This window comes from Xenopus laevis, chromosome 2S, assembly GCF_017654675.1.
Source record: "Xenopus laevis strain J_2021 chromosome 2S, Xenopus_laevis_v10.1, whole genome shotgun sequence".
NCBI lineage: Eukaryota > Metazoa > Chordata > Amphibia > Anura > Pipidae > Xenopus > Xenopus laevis.
Genome location: NC_054374.1, coordinates 110,718,719 through 110,736,159, shown reverse-complemented (window position 1 = coordinate 110,736,159; position 17,441 = coordinate 110,718,719). Strand labels below are relative to the sequence as shown.

General features: G+C 35.8%; 1 protein-coding gene across 3 annotated transcripts in view; it reads right to left on the bottom strand.

The window, feature by feature from the left end:
• Window positions 1-368: 368 nt before the first annotated feature.
• The window catches only part of LOC101027273 (fibroblast growth factor 14), a 334,346-nt gene continuing 317,273 nt past the window's right edge, over window positions 369-17,441 (bottom strand). For 2 of the 3 annotated variants that reach the window (XM_018249859.2, XM_018249860.2), the window contains exons 4-5: window positions 7,011-7,209; window positions 369-1,952 (exon numbers count right to left, since the gene is read on the bottom strand). In XM_018249859.2, the coding sequence (XP_018105348.1) occupies window positions 1,816-1,952; window positions 7,011-7,209 (336 nt within the window). In that variant the 3' untranslated portion in view covers window positions 369-1,815. The remainder of the gene's footprint in view (window positions 1,953-7,010; window positions 7,210-17,441) is intronic. The other variant, XM_041584258.1, reaches the window with a different exon arrangement.

Here is a 17,441-nt window from a genome sequence, read left to right as displayed (position 1 = left end):
TAGGTAGAAAAACCAGTGCCATTGATATAATTCTTTTTTGAGTGATCACCAGAGGCACCTAATGACTAGTGATGGGCAAATTTATTCACCAGGCATGGATTTGCTGCAAATTTCCGCATTTCGCCACCTGTAAATTATTTTGCGAAACTGCTGAAAAAATTTGCAGATGAAAAAAAAGTCTGCATGTAAAAATTGTCACGCATTCACACCAATGGACTTTTAATGCATTTGGACAAAAAAGTTGCATGTGTAAAAATTGACGCACGCATAAAAATTGTCACGCATCAAAATTATTTTCATGCCCATTGACTAATACATTTGGACAAAAAAATTGCACATGTAAAAATTGTCGCACACATAAAAATTGTTGAACGTCAAAATAATTTTGACACCCATTGAGTTTAATGCGTTTCGCAAATTTTTCACAGTTTCGCAAATTTTTCTGAGAAGCAAAATGGGACAGATTCGCCCATCACTACTAATGACTGATTTGCTTGTATGTTCTGGTTCCACAAAATTGGTTTTGTGTAGAATACACTGCATCCTAAGCAAGGCACCATAAATGTATGAATTCTATTTCCTGAAAGCTCTGCGTACGAATTATGTAGGATTTGCTGAGAAATTAAGAGAACTGGACAATGCATGCTTAGCTAAGTTAATGTCCAGTTTTTATTGACTAGGAAGATATCAATTCAGAGGTTTATTTACCACTTGCATTGCTGTTGCAAAAAAAAGTGCATGTCTAGGGAGGGGATAAACAAGCTACATGTCCATGCTTAGCTATATGGTATTTAAAGAACTGCCAGAGATGAGAATAACATTAAATTTGAGCTCAGTAAAAATGGGGTTGTCCATTTATTTTTTCAAAACAGACACACTGTAGGTAGCGAAATCCTTGTTAATAATTATTTTCAAATTATGAGGAATTGTAGATGAAAAATGAGCCATAATTCAGGCCTACAAGGCCTACAGAGTTCTATGGACCCACCATCATAAAAAACAAGTGGGTCTTGCTCGCTGGGCAAGGCAAATGTTACCATTACCAGTAAGCTTGTGATATGTATAAAACACACACAAAAAGGAACATATAGGGGGTGTCAAACACAAATCTTGGCCTCATTTGCACTGGTTGTGTTTGACATTTTGCCCTCTACTATTATGCCAACCTGCAGAGCACAGTATCTTTTGCTAAAATGTTTTCACACTTGACCAGTACTTAAGTCCTATTTAGACATGTTTATAATAGCTGTTTGAAGGCTTCCCTGATTGCTTTCAGAAGTGAGCCACCTGAAACATTCAAGTTCTACAGGAACACAATCCCTGCAAAAGATCACAGACAGTGGTGCAAGCAGCCTTGTAAAAAAAGGTTAGAGAAATCCATAATAGCGCAGTTTTACAGCGTCTAACTAGAAATTACTTAATATTTGTGTGCTACAAAATAGAACTTAAACACATGGACTTCGCTGTAATTGGATTCAAAAGGGGGTTAATTTTCAGCAGGCAAGGTATCAAGTGTACTTGTGAAATATGTCATTCACATGAAGTGTCACAGTCACAGAAAAGATATTAAAAAGGCATTCCATATCTGGTAGGGCATTCCATGGTCTGAGTTCAGCTGGTTTCCCAGGTGTCTTCTAGTTGTGGGAGGAGCTACACACTGAGAGTTATCCACCTTCAACATGTTGGTTTAGAAACAGCAAAGAGCCAGTGCATATTCACTTGGTTGACAGACACTGGAAATAGGACAGTCTGGTAGGGATAAAACACTCAAGTGTGCTGAGGGCTCAGTAAGTCACAACACCCTTGAGGGTATAGCTATGATGTCTTACTCTTGGTCACTGGTTTGCCCCCATTCATTATTGCAGATGCACTTGTGCTTTTACTTGGAGTCACTCTTGCTTTTGGCACTGTTTCTCCAACATCATGCAATGAAGGTTCGCGGTACATGGCAACTATGGAAAAAAAAGAAAAGTATGAGAAGAAATATATAACATTTTATATTATGGCTGACCTTCAGCCGTAAGTTTCAAGGTTTTAATGGTACGACCAATTCTTGAAAAGCAAACAATAAGGCATGAGCCCTTCATATGACAACTTCACTACAAATGAATGTGATGTTGCCCTGACTAACCATCAATTATATAGGGAGTTGGTTCTTTGTATTGTAAATATACAGGTCAGGATCAGCTGTATGTAGACTATTAAAATTCACATTATCATGAAAGTATAACTATTGTTTTCTGATTTTGTTGAATGTGATTATTATGTTCTGGTCTGAGAAATACATGAAAAGCTGCTCGGTCTCCTGCAAGCTAAGAATTTCTTCTGACCATTAACAGTCACAGTTATAATTTTAATTATCCTGCATATGAAGTGTTTCTAATCGCTCTCTATTAAGTTCTGTTTTTAAAGAATAAGTATCACAATTAAGAGTGCTTTTTCAAAACATGTGCTATTAAATATATAAGGTTATAGAAACATTTTTACATATACTGTACAGTACTATGTGGCATATTTGTTAACATTTGAACTATAGAATCCTAATGGCTTCATAGCAGTTACATTTTTATTATAGTTATCACGTTTTCATTTTTAGCTATTCTTTCTTAATTTTTTAATGGATTGTTGCATTTATCAAAGCCTTTGGATTAATTAACTAAATGTCAGTTCATCAGAAAAGTTTTGATTATTTATAAAAAGGGTAGTAAACACTCCCTTTATAAGTGCATTAAACATATTATATGTGTAGTTATATGCTTTTAGCAAAAGAATACAACTAATATATGTGCAAATATTTTGAGGTATATTTATCAAAGGGTGAAAAAAAAATTTCCATGAGGAATATTCTACTGTTTGCTGTTTAAGCATTTTAAGAATGTTTCTTTACTGGACTGTACTTAAAATATGCCCCCCATGGCATTATATCAGTAATTTGTAAATTTAATGCAGTCGTAATAAATAGAGTTTAGTATGTAATGATTCCAGGCATGGATTTGCTGTGAAATTCCGCAAATATTCGCAAAACGGCGGCAAACATTCACAGTGAGTAAAAATTTGCAGAGACAAAAAAGTCACCAAGACAAAAATGTCACTGCAAAGCCAGTTGACTTTTAAGCATTTGGAGTGAGAAAAAAATTTGAGGAAAAATGCCCTTCAATGCATTTGGATAAAGAGTCGCCAAGACAAAAAATTCACAAGACTTGTATGCATTCGGCGTTCAAAAAGGAGTTGCACACGTAAGAATAAAATGTCACATGAAAACAAAAATTGTCTCCTATTGACCAATACGTTTTGCAAATTTTTCACTGTTTCACAAATTTTTCGGCGAGGTGAAATGCCACATATTAGCTCATCACTAATACAGTGTTGCATTAGTTTGCAATAATGCATGCTAGGGTCAAAGATTGACTGGCATAACACAACTTATGCAGTATAACAATCTCCCTTGCGTTTATTCAGTCACATACAGGGAAGCAGAGGAGATCCCCGCACTGCACTTGTCAAGTTGTGGTGCTCAAACCATTCTACTATAGTACAAGCTAAAGTGAATAGGCAGATGCACTGTTATAACATAAACATACTGCTTGAATTCTTCTGTGGGTTTTAATGGCAGAAATTGTTAACTAGTTCAAAGGTCATTAAACACAGTTGTTGCAAGTTTGCCCTAAACAAAGTCACCATTTAATTTAATTGATTTAACATTGAAGAAAGGAAGCTATACCAGGCTGAATGTGTGAGCAAAGTATCTCACAAGAAGAGGAAAATAATGATACATTTGCCTACTTCATTAGTCTTATCTCAAAGGAAAAATGACGGTATAGTGGTAGTGTAAGAAAAGTGTGGGGAGCCTCCGAGTGGAAATGTCATTTCAGTTATACTGATGTTAAAATTAGGATAGTGAATTGAGTTTAGTGAAAAATGTTGTCTCATGATTTAATTTCCAAACAAAGCAAGATGTGAATGTGGAATGTGGATTTTGTTGTCCAAGTTTTCTCACGTAATTTACACCCCCTATGTCTTCTGACTGCAATTTCATTTTGTATATTATTGTCTCATTCTCTGTCTTTCTAGCTAAAATATGTCCAACAGAGCAATGCAGAAAAGCTGTTAGTAACTGTGGGTTTCCTGAACGGATCCGTTGCTATAGAGTCAATTTAACGCACGGGTGAGCTGTAGCAAAGCAGAAACCATCAGACTCGCTGTAAGAGCTATGGCACAAAAAGCATTTTCTACAGCAGTTATTTTTTCAAGGGGCAGATTTTGTGTTAAAGGAAAACTATACCCCCCCAAACAATGTAGGTCTCTATAAAAAGATATTGCATAAAACAGCTCCTATGTAAAACCCTGCTTCATGTAAATAAACCATTTTCATAATAATATACTTTTCTAGCAGTATGTGCCATTGGGTAATCATAAATAGAAAATTGCCATTTTAAAAAATAAGGGCCGCCCTCTGGGATCGTAGGATTCACTGTACTGTATGTTAGGTCACATGAGCCAATTAACAGACAGAGTTGTGTATTTTGCTTCCACACTTCTTCCTGTTACAGTTAGAGTTGAAGTATTTCTGGTCAGGTGATCTCTGAGGCAGCACACAGACCATCAAAAAATGGTGGCTCAAGGCAAGAGATGTAAAAGGGCAAGATTTACTTAAATATATATTCCAGTTTGGTAAGATTCTTTAATATGCCACTTTATATGATATAAACTATCTGTTGCTTAAGTCTTCATTTTGGGGGTATAGTTTTCCTTTAACTGTGGGCATTGTAGATGGTTGAAAGTGACCCCAAATGATTCCCATCAATTCAGTGTTCCTGAGTAGCAATGGGCGAATTTATTCGGCAGGTGCGAATTCGTGACGAATTCCCGCGATTCGCCGACGTGAAAATTCGCCGGTGTCAAAAAAACATGGACGCCGGCGTCTGTTTTTAAGGACGCTGGTGTCAAAAACTAGACGTTTTGCAAATTTTTTCCCGTTTCGGAATTTCGCAAGAAATTCGCAAATTTTTTGGCAAAACGGCCCAAATTTGCCCATCACTATTCCTGAGAAAAGTATCAGTGAGAGATGTCACATGCTTTGTTTCTGTGTAGTGATGGGCGAATTTGCACCATTTCGCTTCACCGAAAAATTTGTTTCTAACATGATCAAGACAAATCAACAATTAGTGGTTTTGAAAGCTTTCTATAACATTTTCACCCAATGTGCAACATATAGGATAATTACTAATTGTTTTTTCTAAATGATATCAGATGCACATATTTGAATGTTACTAATCCCTTTGACACATTGGCCCCTCTCAGAATATTATAGTTATAGACTTATTATAGTTCCATTTGGGGACTTATACCATGAAAATCTAACTTTAAGAGCATTCATATTAGTTGGCTAGCCATGCTATTGGGTGGATAAGAAAGACAGAATGTGGCAACCAATTATTGACCTTGATTTCCTGTGGAGGAAAATAGCGTGAAAGACATGACAAAACCATTAACTAATCAAGTATTAAAGTTTTGCAGTGATTTTCAGTGACACTATATTAATCACATTATTGCTTTTGGAAGTTTGAAATTACATTTGGGTCTCAAGAGAAAATGTCAGTGCCTAGATCTATGTCTTTGGACATAATTGTTATTTGAACATTTCAGTTTGCTGATTAATTAGAAACATTATGAAAAGGCACACTGACCTACAAAGAAGCCAATCAACATATGATCTGCTATGATTCTTACAAAAAGCAATACTTACTTCCTCATGTTCAATGCAGACTCCAAAGTGTGGATTTTCTCAAGACAAAGGTCTTGAGAAAGCCCATCATATGTAATTTAAGTCACAAAGTTTTTCCTGATGCACCACAACCTATGAGATGTTTTCTTTTAAAGCAGGTGCTTAGGTCTGTGGCAAATGTTTAAAAACTGTTATTACATAAACTTATTTGAGATTCTATTGAGTGCATCTATAACCTTATATAACCTTATAAGCTTTTTACACTGACACTAGGCTCTTTTGGAGAAATGTAATAAAAGTCGGTAACGTAAAAACTATTCGCAATGCGTAAAATTATGCCTTTGCGCGAACAAATTTTGCTTTGTTCGAATTTAATATAGCTTTTGCAAACCCGGAAACTGTTTAGCGACCACTTCCGAAAACTTCTTGTTTGCTCCAAAAGATTACGACACCTTCAAGCTCTTCTTAAGAGTGCGCAATTAAAATTCACAATGCAATAACAGTTTAAGGAACAATATAACATTGCGAGATGTGGATTTTTATTCTTATTGGTACGAATTGTTTTTCTCTTTGCGACTTTAATTACATTCCCCCCTTTAAATTCTAGTCATCTGGTCATCCTTGATTCACACTTGCCAATCCCATTTAGTATCCTGCTGTAGAAAACATATAAATCCACTTTGGAATAATCTGTATACCTACAATGAGGAAAAAATCCACCCATCTGGACTGTAAGATGGTCCAAGTACTGTTTTACTCTATAACCTTAATTTCCATTTAAAGTGCCCATATTTGTTATTATTATTGTACAGCACCACATAGGTTTATAGATAACTTTATAAACAAATAAAGATGAAAAATGTTACAACTAGCTTTGTTTTAATCTGTATTACTTGTTTTTTTATTCAGATCCTTACCTATTTATAATTCACTCTTTCAAACCAAAAGGTGCTAGGGTAATTGTAGCCCCAACAAACAGGTGACAACACACACACACACACACACACTTTATTTGGATCCATGAGGATGGTAAGTGCCAATGTGCCTGTTCATATTAGGGTTACGGTGAACCCTTAGCCTAATACACCCAAGTAACTTGGATATTATTTGCATTCATGTTACCACTCAACTTGCAGCTGAAACAAATTCATTGATTACTATTGATTATGCTGGATTTCGGGGAAAAAAACACTGCATTGTTGGTAAAAAAAATATTGCACTATTGTTAAATAAATTAGTAAATGAGTCAATTAAATCAAAAACCCCCGAGCTGTACGAAACTGACCTTCCAATGGCTTGGGTAGAAAATGAGCTGCTGGTTTTGTTTTCTTGACTCTGTTTCCTTTCATGACTTGCCCTTCTTTATTTAGACCTAAGAACCAGGCTCTACCAGATTCTTGTTGTCTGTATATCATAGATGAGTAGATAACATAATAATTCTCAAAAACCGACTCCTTAAACTTGCATTCCAATGTAAAAAGCTCCTGTTAGAAGAAGGAAAAGGGTGCATTGTCAGTACTGAATCATAAATTGTTGCCTCTTAGCATGTACATATATAAATAAAAACTAATATTCATTGACCACTCATGGGACTTTATAGATGTAAATAAACAAAGGTTTATTCAGTAAATATTGCTCCCTCAGAGGACCCTTCCTCAGAGTAATCTTAATCTGTGAGATAAATAATGTAATAAATATTTAAATATTTCTTTTGCCAAATTTTTTTTTTAGAATTTTAAACACAGCAGAAATACACATAAGAAATTCAAACATGGATTATAAAAGTAAAGGCTATTAGAAAAAGTTAAACATTGTGACCAAAGGGATAGGGTGAAGTATATTCAGGGATACTCTACAGATAGGGTGGGAAACTAAAATCGCTCAGCAAAAAGATAGAGATTCTATTGGTGTGACGTTAGATCACAGATCATGGCATTTGTTCTGAATAGTTTAACATTTTATTAACTTAGTGGCTCCTGAGGGGTGAGTTCGTCAGAAGAAGACAGACTGTAAAAGTTTGGTCAGTCTCAAGGACAAGTGGGTTATCCAGAAGAAGTTCATTATAATACCAGGTGGTATGTTGGAAGATATGTATTTCTGGCTGCTGCAGATAGACGTTCGGCCAGACCTTTTTCTGGGTGTGTGGTTTGTTTAGTAGCAGGAGAGAATTTATAAAAAATTGCCCAAGAGGCTGTAACGTTCAATGCTTTACCCGATAGTTTAGTCCAGTAGCTGGCGACTTTCCCCCAAAATTGTTAAATATCCGTGCAGGACCACAGGCATTGTGTCAGGTCTGCAGCATTTGAAGCATTTATCCAAAGAAGCTGTGCCAATATAGTATCTCTTAAGTGGCGTGAGATATGAGTGATGTAAAATTTGAAGGGACTTTTCTTGATATGTGCTTGCGGTAGGCATTTCTTCACATGGGTATAGTGTTGGAGGATATCATGTGCTTCTGCATGAGGTATTAGAGACATCCATCTTCTAATATATGTGCTGGGGTATCAATATTAATCTTGATGTGTCCGTATATTTGGGACGTAGATTTTTCAGTCGTTTGTTGTGTCTACAAGGAATCTAAAGGATTGTTTTTATCCATGTCGGTTAGTTGAGATAGCATCTGTTTAGCAAAATGAATGCTACTTTATCAGGTCGGTATAGGTAGCACTGTCAGGTTATTCATGGTATATTTATTGTAGACTTAGTGATTGCCATGTTCGTAATGGTATAGTATGCCTCTCTGAATTATAGTTTGCATTCCCTATCCATGTAAAATGTATTGAATTGTGTGGAGAGGGGCCATATCTGCCATGCTTTGTAAGTATGGAAAAAGACAGGGTTATTTTGAACGCCTGTATATTTCAGTGACGTTGCTGTGTTGTATTCAGTTATGTTTGGGAGATTGACTCCTCCATAGGCTTTTGTTTGTTGAAAAAATATGTATTTTTTCCTATTGCCAAAACGACCTACGTGCACTTATGTAGGTAATTCACTGAGAGAATATATAGCACTGACCAATCTAATCCAATCTAATCCAATCTGTGCCAATCAGATGCTGACTATTCAGTATTGCCACCAAAGGCCTCTGGTCTGACTATATGATGAAAAAAACTACATTGGATGGTCATTTTCTTTTGCATGAAGCTAACTTTAGGCTACAGGCAGGCATTATGATGTGAATGCCCTCAGATATGTCTAATAACATCTCTGAAAACACACTCCAGCAGTCTGTTCATGTCACAATATAGCAGGTAAGTCTGTGTGCTGCCATGTCATGCTAAGTGCTTACAAGCAAGTGTTGGCTGATAGTCCCTTGAGTGCCCAGGTCATTAGATGCAATTAGTCCAAGATCAGACAGTTTACCTCAACATTTAATTACTATTTGAAAGTCATGCGGGGAAACATAAATCTTTGTGAGCATCCCAAGATTTTTGCTTCATTTGTAACAAACATGATTTATTTCAAGTGAATTTATATACTTCCTACAGTACATCTGATGCCATATTCCCCTTCTTTTCTTGTTGGCATATTTACTTTTTCTTTTATTGCCTTTGTACTTTTCTGACATTATTGTCTCTGCTTTTGATGAAGCAAGGACATGTGGCATATCCCTGTACAATCTCTTCATTATATAATAGACTGATGGCCACTAACTATTGTAAGATTCATTCCTGTCAATTCTGTGCATGTCGGCTTATTTATTGTGCAAATTAGAATAGATGAACTAATGCAGAACGGCACTGCAATGGACTTCTCTATTTCCCTCTGTATTTATTAGTCGTGGGTTTTAAACATTTACTGCAGTTAATTACCCAGCAACTTGTCATTATGTTCTAAAATTGGTTCATATTATTTGGCTATAAACAGCTTTAATCAATCAATTTCTAGACAGCCTTTTAATGGATTTGAAATTATATTCCGTCTTGTAGTTTGTGATTCTCACCAACCTGCTTGACATATGCAAAGATATATTTTTTAGTTCCTACATAGAGATCACACTAATCCATAACATTCATTACCAAATAAACCTAAAATATGTTTATTAGTACAAAGCCCCTTTCCAGAGAGGGAAAGCAATTCACAATAGATAGGGTAAGTGTGTCTCTGAGGGTTAGATAGAGCAGTGGTACTTCTGGTGTCCTAAATATAATAACCCATTGCATTGTATTTTAACATAAAATACATCATTACTAATTATTACTCGTTTACTAATTGTAATATGACAAGAAACAAGTGCATTCATCAATAGTCTAAATAATTCTATTCAAGTCTGGCAAAAGTTAAACTTCTTACAGCATTCAATAGTGAATAGGAAATACATTTTTTTTAATGATGTTTTCCTAGGTGAAGTGCCCCATAGCAAGTAGCATACTCTGGTAATCTAATGGATTGCTATGAGTTACTGCACCTGGGCAAAGCAAATTTAGTGCTTTTATAACATATAGTACATAGAATCCATTTTCTTGCTATGAGAATGGACTAATATCTGTTGCCATGGAAAATTACAACAAATTATTTCTCAATTCTGTTTTCTTAATGGGTGCAAAACTAAAACTGGAGCAAACTTTGTCGTCAATCACACTCCATGGTATACTGCTACAATATGTAGCAGGGCAAATCCCCATGAGACTTCTTAGATCTTCACTGCTCTAAGAAGTTTTTTTACTGTTGTAATTCCCAGTGTTACATTCAGAAAGCATGGGTGTATCAATGAATCTCACCTTCCATGCGACAAGTTGCATTCGCCTAATTTTTTTATCAACCCTTTATGTGTGTGTGTGTACATATATATATGCAAAACACTGTCATGTATAAAACATAGATTGACATGAAACAGGCAACAACTGGCATCTCTACTCTTTTTTAAAGTTTGAGCTTGTCTTGCCTGTGATCCTGGCAAATTGGCGACTTCATCCAACTGAATCTTGGCATCTCTAGATCATAAATTCTATTTCAGATTATTTATTAGAGGCAACAACATTCTTTCTGTTCTGTTATTTCACATTTCATTCTGTCCTAAAAAGCATGTGTAGTAATTGGAAATATTTTAACTTTTGGTTGTCTTTGGTAATCCAAAAATATTGCTCATTAGTCATTGGCATCAAGCAGCTCTCCATTATTTCTACAAATAATGGCTCGCATTTCAGTCATTCTTATGCTACTATCTGTGCTAATTGAGCAGCTTGATAACAGAGAAAGCTTGGATCTGGCAAATGCCTTTGGGCTAATCATGCATTTTTTCAGTTGTGTTCTTCCATTAGCTCTAGTGCATGCACACTTGCACTCATATAGATCAGCACAGCTTATTTACAGTTATTTTAGAAAATACATTATAATTACCACTGAATTCATGTGAGATAACATCTGCCTTAAGGGAAAAGGAAACTTGAAAAATATAAGTAATTAGTCAACAGTGCATACTGTATCATTAAAGACAAATTGCCAAACTATGATATCACCCCTTTCTTTTTTATGTTTTGAGGACAAATTAAATGTTGGGATTAGTCTTCCATAAATAAAGGTTAACATGCCTCTAGGGGTTGGGATAAAAAAAAAAACAGAGCCCATATGCAGCCAATGCACATACTGTAGGCTCCTCCTTTTTTTTTGGTTCCCTGTAGTTGCCCACCTCCTCCATTTATGGTTTTCTCCTGGTATTTCACCTCTTCATTCCAAGCTATTAAGCAATACTGTGTTGGCTGTCAAAGTTTGGGCATAGTGACTTGTTGTTAGATGTTTTTTATTTGTTTGTAATGTTGTATTACAGCTAAGGTGGTATAAATGTTTGGGAATTTATGCCCATTACCGGGAGATATCTGGTATTGATTGGTTAATTATAAAGAGATACTAATTGTGAGCATCCAGTACCAAAACCCAAGGCCAGCACAGATTTCATGATTTTCACAGACTGGCACAGCCTTTCACTTTTAAACTGCAGCTTTGCTGGCTTTCATTTTCATCAAAACACAATTCTTCAGCCCACTGGTTCACTTAGGGAATCACATAACACAACAGTCCTGCTTCACACCCTCACTGGTGTTCTCTTTACTCACGTTTGAGTTTAGCCCTCACTGTCTTTCAGTGGACCACAAATCCCAGAATCCTCTCTGGGCACACTTGAGACACTCTTGTCTCCTGGGAGCAGTTTCTCTTGTCCTCTCTCCAGACCTTTGGAGCTCTCTGCAAATCAGGGAAATCACTCTCTTGTTCCCTGGTACTCACAAGCACATGTGGCCCCTCCCCCTCCTCCACTCCAGGAGGTCTCTAGTGGTAAGCAGCCCTGAGGTGTTGCTCCACACCTCCTTTTAACTACATCAAACCAGTAGCTAATTACTTAGCTGCCTCTAGCTTGGCAGCTGCAAAACCCTTACATGGAGCAAGGAATGGAATCCCACCCTGCTCTCTTCCTTCCGCTCCAGGGACCCATTATCCTGCTGTTACTAAACCAGTTCACCACTTAAACAGCTTTACTTGCTGCAGACACACAGTTTTCCCTGGAGTTTAACATTTCACCAGCCTAATGCTGGTGAAATACACACAATATTGTGTCCTTTAGACACCCATATCTTGCATAACATATATTATATATATTACGGAATAATAAAATTGTGTCTTAATTATTTTGATGTGCTAGTAAGGTGTTGATCTATGTGACACTTATATCCTCCACACATTCTAAGGAAATTTGCAAATGGTCTTTAGTTTATTTTCCTCTATTTTATTTGCTTTTGAATTCTGCCTTCTCACAGCTGGAAATATTGAATTCTACCTGGTATCTGGGGTCATTGATCCAAACAACCAGAAAATTGGTTAATCCTGAGGCTTGGTCATAATTGTTTAATAACTTATATTTCTATTCAGGCCATCATCTTGCAATGTGTCATTCAAATCATCTGCTGGATGCTAGCAACAAGATAAATGTACATTTCAATCTAGAGAGTGATACAACAAGACATTTAGTATTTCAAACACCACAATGAATGTAAAATAAAGACCACCTGCAATCATTCTCAGTATACTATTGTATACACCATTCTGAAAGTGAATTTTGAGGTGAACTCCCCCTTTGATAAAATAAAGCACAGGCAGAACGAACAATAGGCAGTACATTTGTCCAATATGACCAGGATGGATTCTAACATACTCTACAGATATAGACATATATTACATACATATGTAATACATATATAAAAAATACAACATGCCTGAGATTTCCAACAGAATCCATTGATTGAAATAAAGAAAAACTAGAAGGGATTCCACATGGAGGGAGGGATATACAACTCTCTGGTGCTCAGAGCACAGTGCCATATACGTACAAACTGCATCCCTGCTCTTTATGGGAAATTACAACCTCCAGCATATTAAAAACTCAGCTGGTATTGTACATTGTGATTATGCCCTCTAAAACTGTGTTGGATTTCTTACATTCTCCTAAAATAAATAAATAAAATAAAATATGCATAAACATATAATAATGATTTAAACTGTAAGACCTGGCACATGTACTTTGGTGTAAATAGGAACAATGGAACAGCGCTCCTTGAAGCAGAGAATGATTGAGCTGTCTTTAAAGACTATAACTGTGACTCTGATTCTGCTTTCTTTTTCTCTCCAAAACAACATACTGTTTTCAGATACAGATAAAGTTTGTAAAATGTTTGACAATATCCCTTCAGGCTGTTATGAGATTCTGAACAAAACACACATTGGATTTAGCTGAATTACAACTGTATAATATTAGGTTAGGTTTGTCCGTGTCATTAATATGGTAATGAGGCGCTTTTGGATTTTTAAAAAACAAAACTGTACTTTAAATTGTAACATGAAAAGAATCATCAAAAATTCAGCATAGGGTTAGTTCTCTCTGACTGCAGCACAACTAATTCATGATGTTAAGGTAATGAACATATTTGTTTTGGTAGCTGTATTATGTAATGATCTCCTCTAATCATAAAAACCATGTGTCTATGGCATGCAGATTCTTATTGTTGCTGATGTACATTTCTCAGTATCCCAAGATTGTCTTTGTCTGTCATGAAATTGTGGTCCAGCAACTGCTATGGAGCACCAGTTTGTTGATCCCTGCCCTAGAGAATAGACATACTGTAGTAATCATTTTAAAACAAACCAAAACCTTTCAAAGTGCACCCTACCAATGAGAATAGAATGTTTCTTATGTTTTAGAGCAGGGGTGCCCAAAAAGTAGATCGGGATCTACCAGTAGACCTTTTAGCTGGTAATGAGTACAGTAGATCTCAAGACACTGTCAACTAAATTACCGTCCTGTTTAATTATTTTCATTAAGATATTTATTACAGTTTATTTATTAAAGTTACATAATAAATAGTTGTTCGTAAATCCTAGCAATATAAATTTGCTCATAAATCAATACAATATTTAAAGGGATCCTGTCATCAGAAAACATGTTTTTTCAAAACGCACCAATTAATAGTGCTACTCCAGCAGACTTCTGGACTAAAATACATTTCTCAAAAGAGCAAACAGATTTTTTTATATTCAATTTTGAAATCTGACATGGGGCTAGACATTTTGTCAATTTCCCAGCTGCCCCTGGTCATGTGACTTGTGCCTGCACTTTAGGAAAGAAATGCTTTCTGGCAGGCTGCTGTTTTTTCTTCTCAATGTAACTGAAGGAGTCTCAGTGGGACATGGGTTTTTACTATTGAGTGTTGTTCTTAGATCTGCCAGGCAGCTGTTATCTTGTGTTAGGGAGCTGTTATCTGGTTACCTTCCCATTGTTCTTTTGTTTGGCTGCTGGAGGGGGGTGATATCACTCCAACTTGCAGTACAGCAGTAAAGAGTGATTGAAGTTTATCAGAGCACAAGTCACAAGCCCAGGGCAGCTGGGAAATTGACAATATGTCTAGCCCCATGCCAGATTTCAAAATTGAATATAATTTCTCTTTTGAGAAATGGATTTCAGTGCAGAATTCTGCTAGGTCAGCACTATTAACTGATTCATTTTGAAAAAAAAAAAAAAATTCCCATGACAGTATCCCTTTAAGTAATGTTTTCATTGGAACGAATTGCTAACAATGTTTTTATGGATGTAGATCATAATGGGGCAACATCACTAAAGGTAGACCCCTCATTAGTAAAGTATGGGCACTCCTGTTTTAGAGGCACCCTGCTCTATCCTATTCTAATAACAATAAATATTACCTAGAAAGCCCCATATTTATTTACAATTAATATCTTCTAAACATTACTTTCCAGTTATCATTGTGAAATTGCACTTTATGACTAACAATATATCAACATCATATTTAGTCACAGTCTAATATATTGTTCTGCCACTTTTGCTCCAAAGTCCATTGAATCTATAAAAAAATAAATAGCATTTAATATCTAGGAAATGGCAAAAGGAATCAAGCTTTGTGGAATTGAAATTACAGCAGCAATACTACTACTGTAACAAAGTACTATGTCAATGATGGCTTGCCCTCCTGGGTAGATGTAGTCCTATTTATATGATGCAGTCCTTTTCAAAATCAAGTCATTCTCTAGCTTTATTTCTGTATCCCTGTTCCATAAAAATATTGCTTTTGGAGAACAAGCTATAAAAATGACACTAGCTTGAAGAATTATTACAGCTCAGCTCATCTGTTGAGGACACAAAATGTCACAGATATTATATTCTCCATAAAAAATGGATTGCTCAAAGAAAACAAAATTAGCCAATGCTTTACAGCATACACAGCTTAGAGAAGGGACTGCTATAAAGAGAGAGGCCTCTAAAATAACAAATTAATTGCAATGGAATTATAAACCCAATCCCTTTGCTTAGTAGTTTCCAGCTGTTAATACTTTATGATCTGGTCTAAACGATTAGTCATTAGCATGTTTTTTGTGGGCAAGCAGCTGCAGACTAATCTTGACAATGCTAATGGACAGGCATCAGTGTAAAAATGGTCACCATTGGATTCCAGAGCAGTTGAAATGGGTTCTCTGCATAATGGATTATGGTTTACAGTCTAGCCTGCTTGAGGTTGGGTTTGGTGGATGCCAGGAGAACATTACATGCTTGAATATGTAATGCCATCTGAAAAGTTTGCTTTTCAGAAATTAATAGCACAGTGTACAATGCCATGATAATGCCTACTTTGTGGCAACAGTTGAGGAAGACGTAATTTATGTAGACAGCCCCATACAGGATATGTTTAAAAAAAACCCATTTATTGTAGATAGGGCTTTCTTACATTTTAACGGGGTGGTTCACCTTTAAGTTAAGTTTTAGTATGCTTTAGAAACGCTCATTCTAAGCAACTTTTCAATTGGCCTTCATGCTTTCTTTTTTTTATAGATTTTTAATTATTTGCCTTCTTCTGACTCTTTGCAGTTTTCAAATGGGGATAACTGACTGCATCTGAGAAACAAATGCTCTTTAAGGTTACTATTTATTGTTTTTGCTTCTTTTTAATACTCGTTTTTCTATTCAAGCCTTTTTCTATATAGATTTGTTTAGCTAAGATTGGAGTGCACAAATTGACTGGCCTGCACAGAATGCTGATGTCCAGTAAAATAAACACCTTTGGGTTAAATTGAAGCTGCAAATGTAAGGTAGGCTTGTTTGCCCAGCATCAATGTCAAACCTTACTAATACTCTTGTGACTTCACCACCAACATTCCAATATTCAGTGCAAAGTCTTCCCAGAAGAGTAGAGGTTGTTATAGCAGTTAAGGGAAGATCAACTTTATATAGTTTTGAGTTAGATGTGGCCAGTCTAGTACACATAAACTTTTGGCATTATAGTGTACTTAAACTGACAATACACTTACAAGTTGCCACAGTTACAGTTCTGTAAAAATAATGGAATTTTGCATTTCATGTACAAAATTCTCTGGAAACACTGAGCAGATAATAGGCTGTTATGATTCAGCCTGCTTATGAAAAACAAAAATCTACAATCACATAATCGGAAGGAACCAAGAACTGCTGAGCCTGTTTAAACCTTATGCTCTGCATAATTTCGAATCCCTTATTTGTTTTTGAACACTCTGATTGATTAACAGATATTTTTAGGCACTGGCATTGTTAAGTCTAATCAAATGAGAAAGAATTAGTCATATGATACATTCATAATTATTATAACCACCTCAGTACATCATGAAAGGAAAATTAGTTTTCACATTCTTATTTTAATTAGCAATCCGGGGCTTTCATAATATTACGAGAATGAATTTAAAGTTACATCTTATATTCTCTTCAAGTATGAATGTAAAGGGAAAGAATGCAATGTTGTTTGTCACCATTGGGGATATTTTCCAACTTTTAATAAAGACATGGCTCAACTGCTAAGAGGATTGGTACAGTGGGAACATAACAAAACATTAATAAACGCAACAACAGTTCATTTTTAAGCCCAAGGCATATAGCTTCACTGTTGGTTTTTCTGATAAAACAACACATTTTCTACATCATCTCCATCTCTCCGAATTCTGAAAAGTAACTGTGAATGGGCTGATTCCCACCCATCCCCATGGTGTAAGGGCAGATAGAGAGCTCTCCATAAGACACACAACACACACAGTGCACAGCGAAAGATAACCCCTCCATTGCTCTTTTCATTCATAAGATTGTAATAGCTTTTAAAAGAAACACTGGTACAAAGGTTATTGTTCTTTACATTTATTTTATAAATGTATAGAATATATATATATATATATATATATATATATATATATATATATA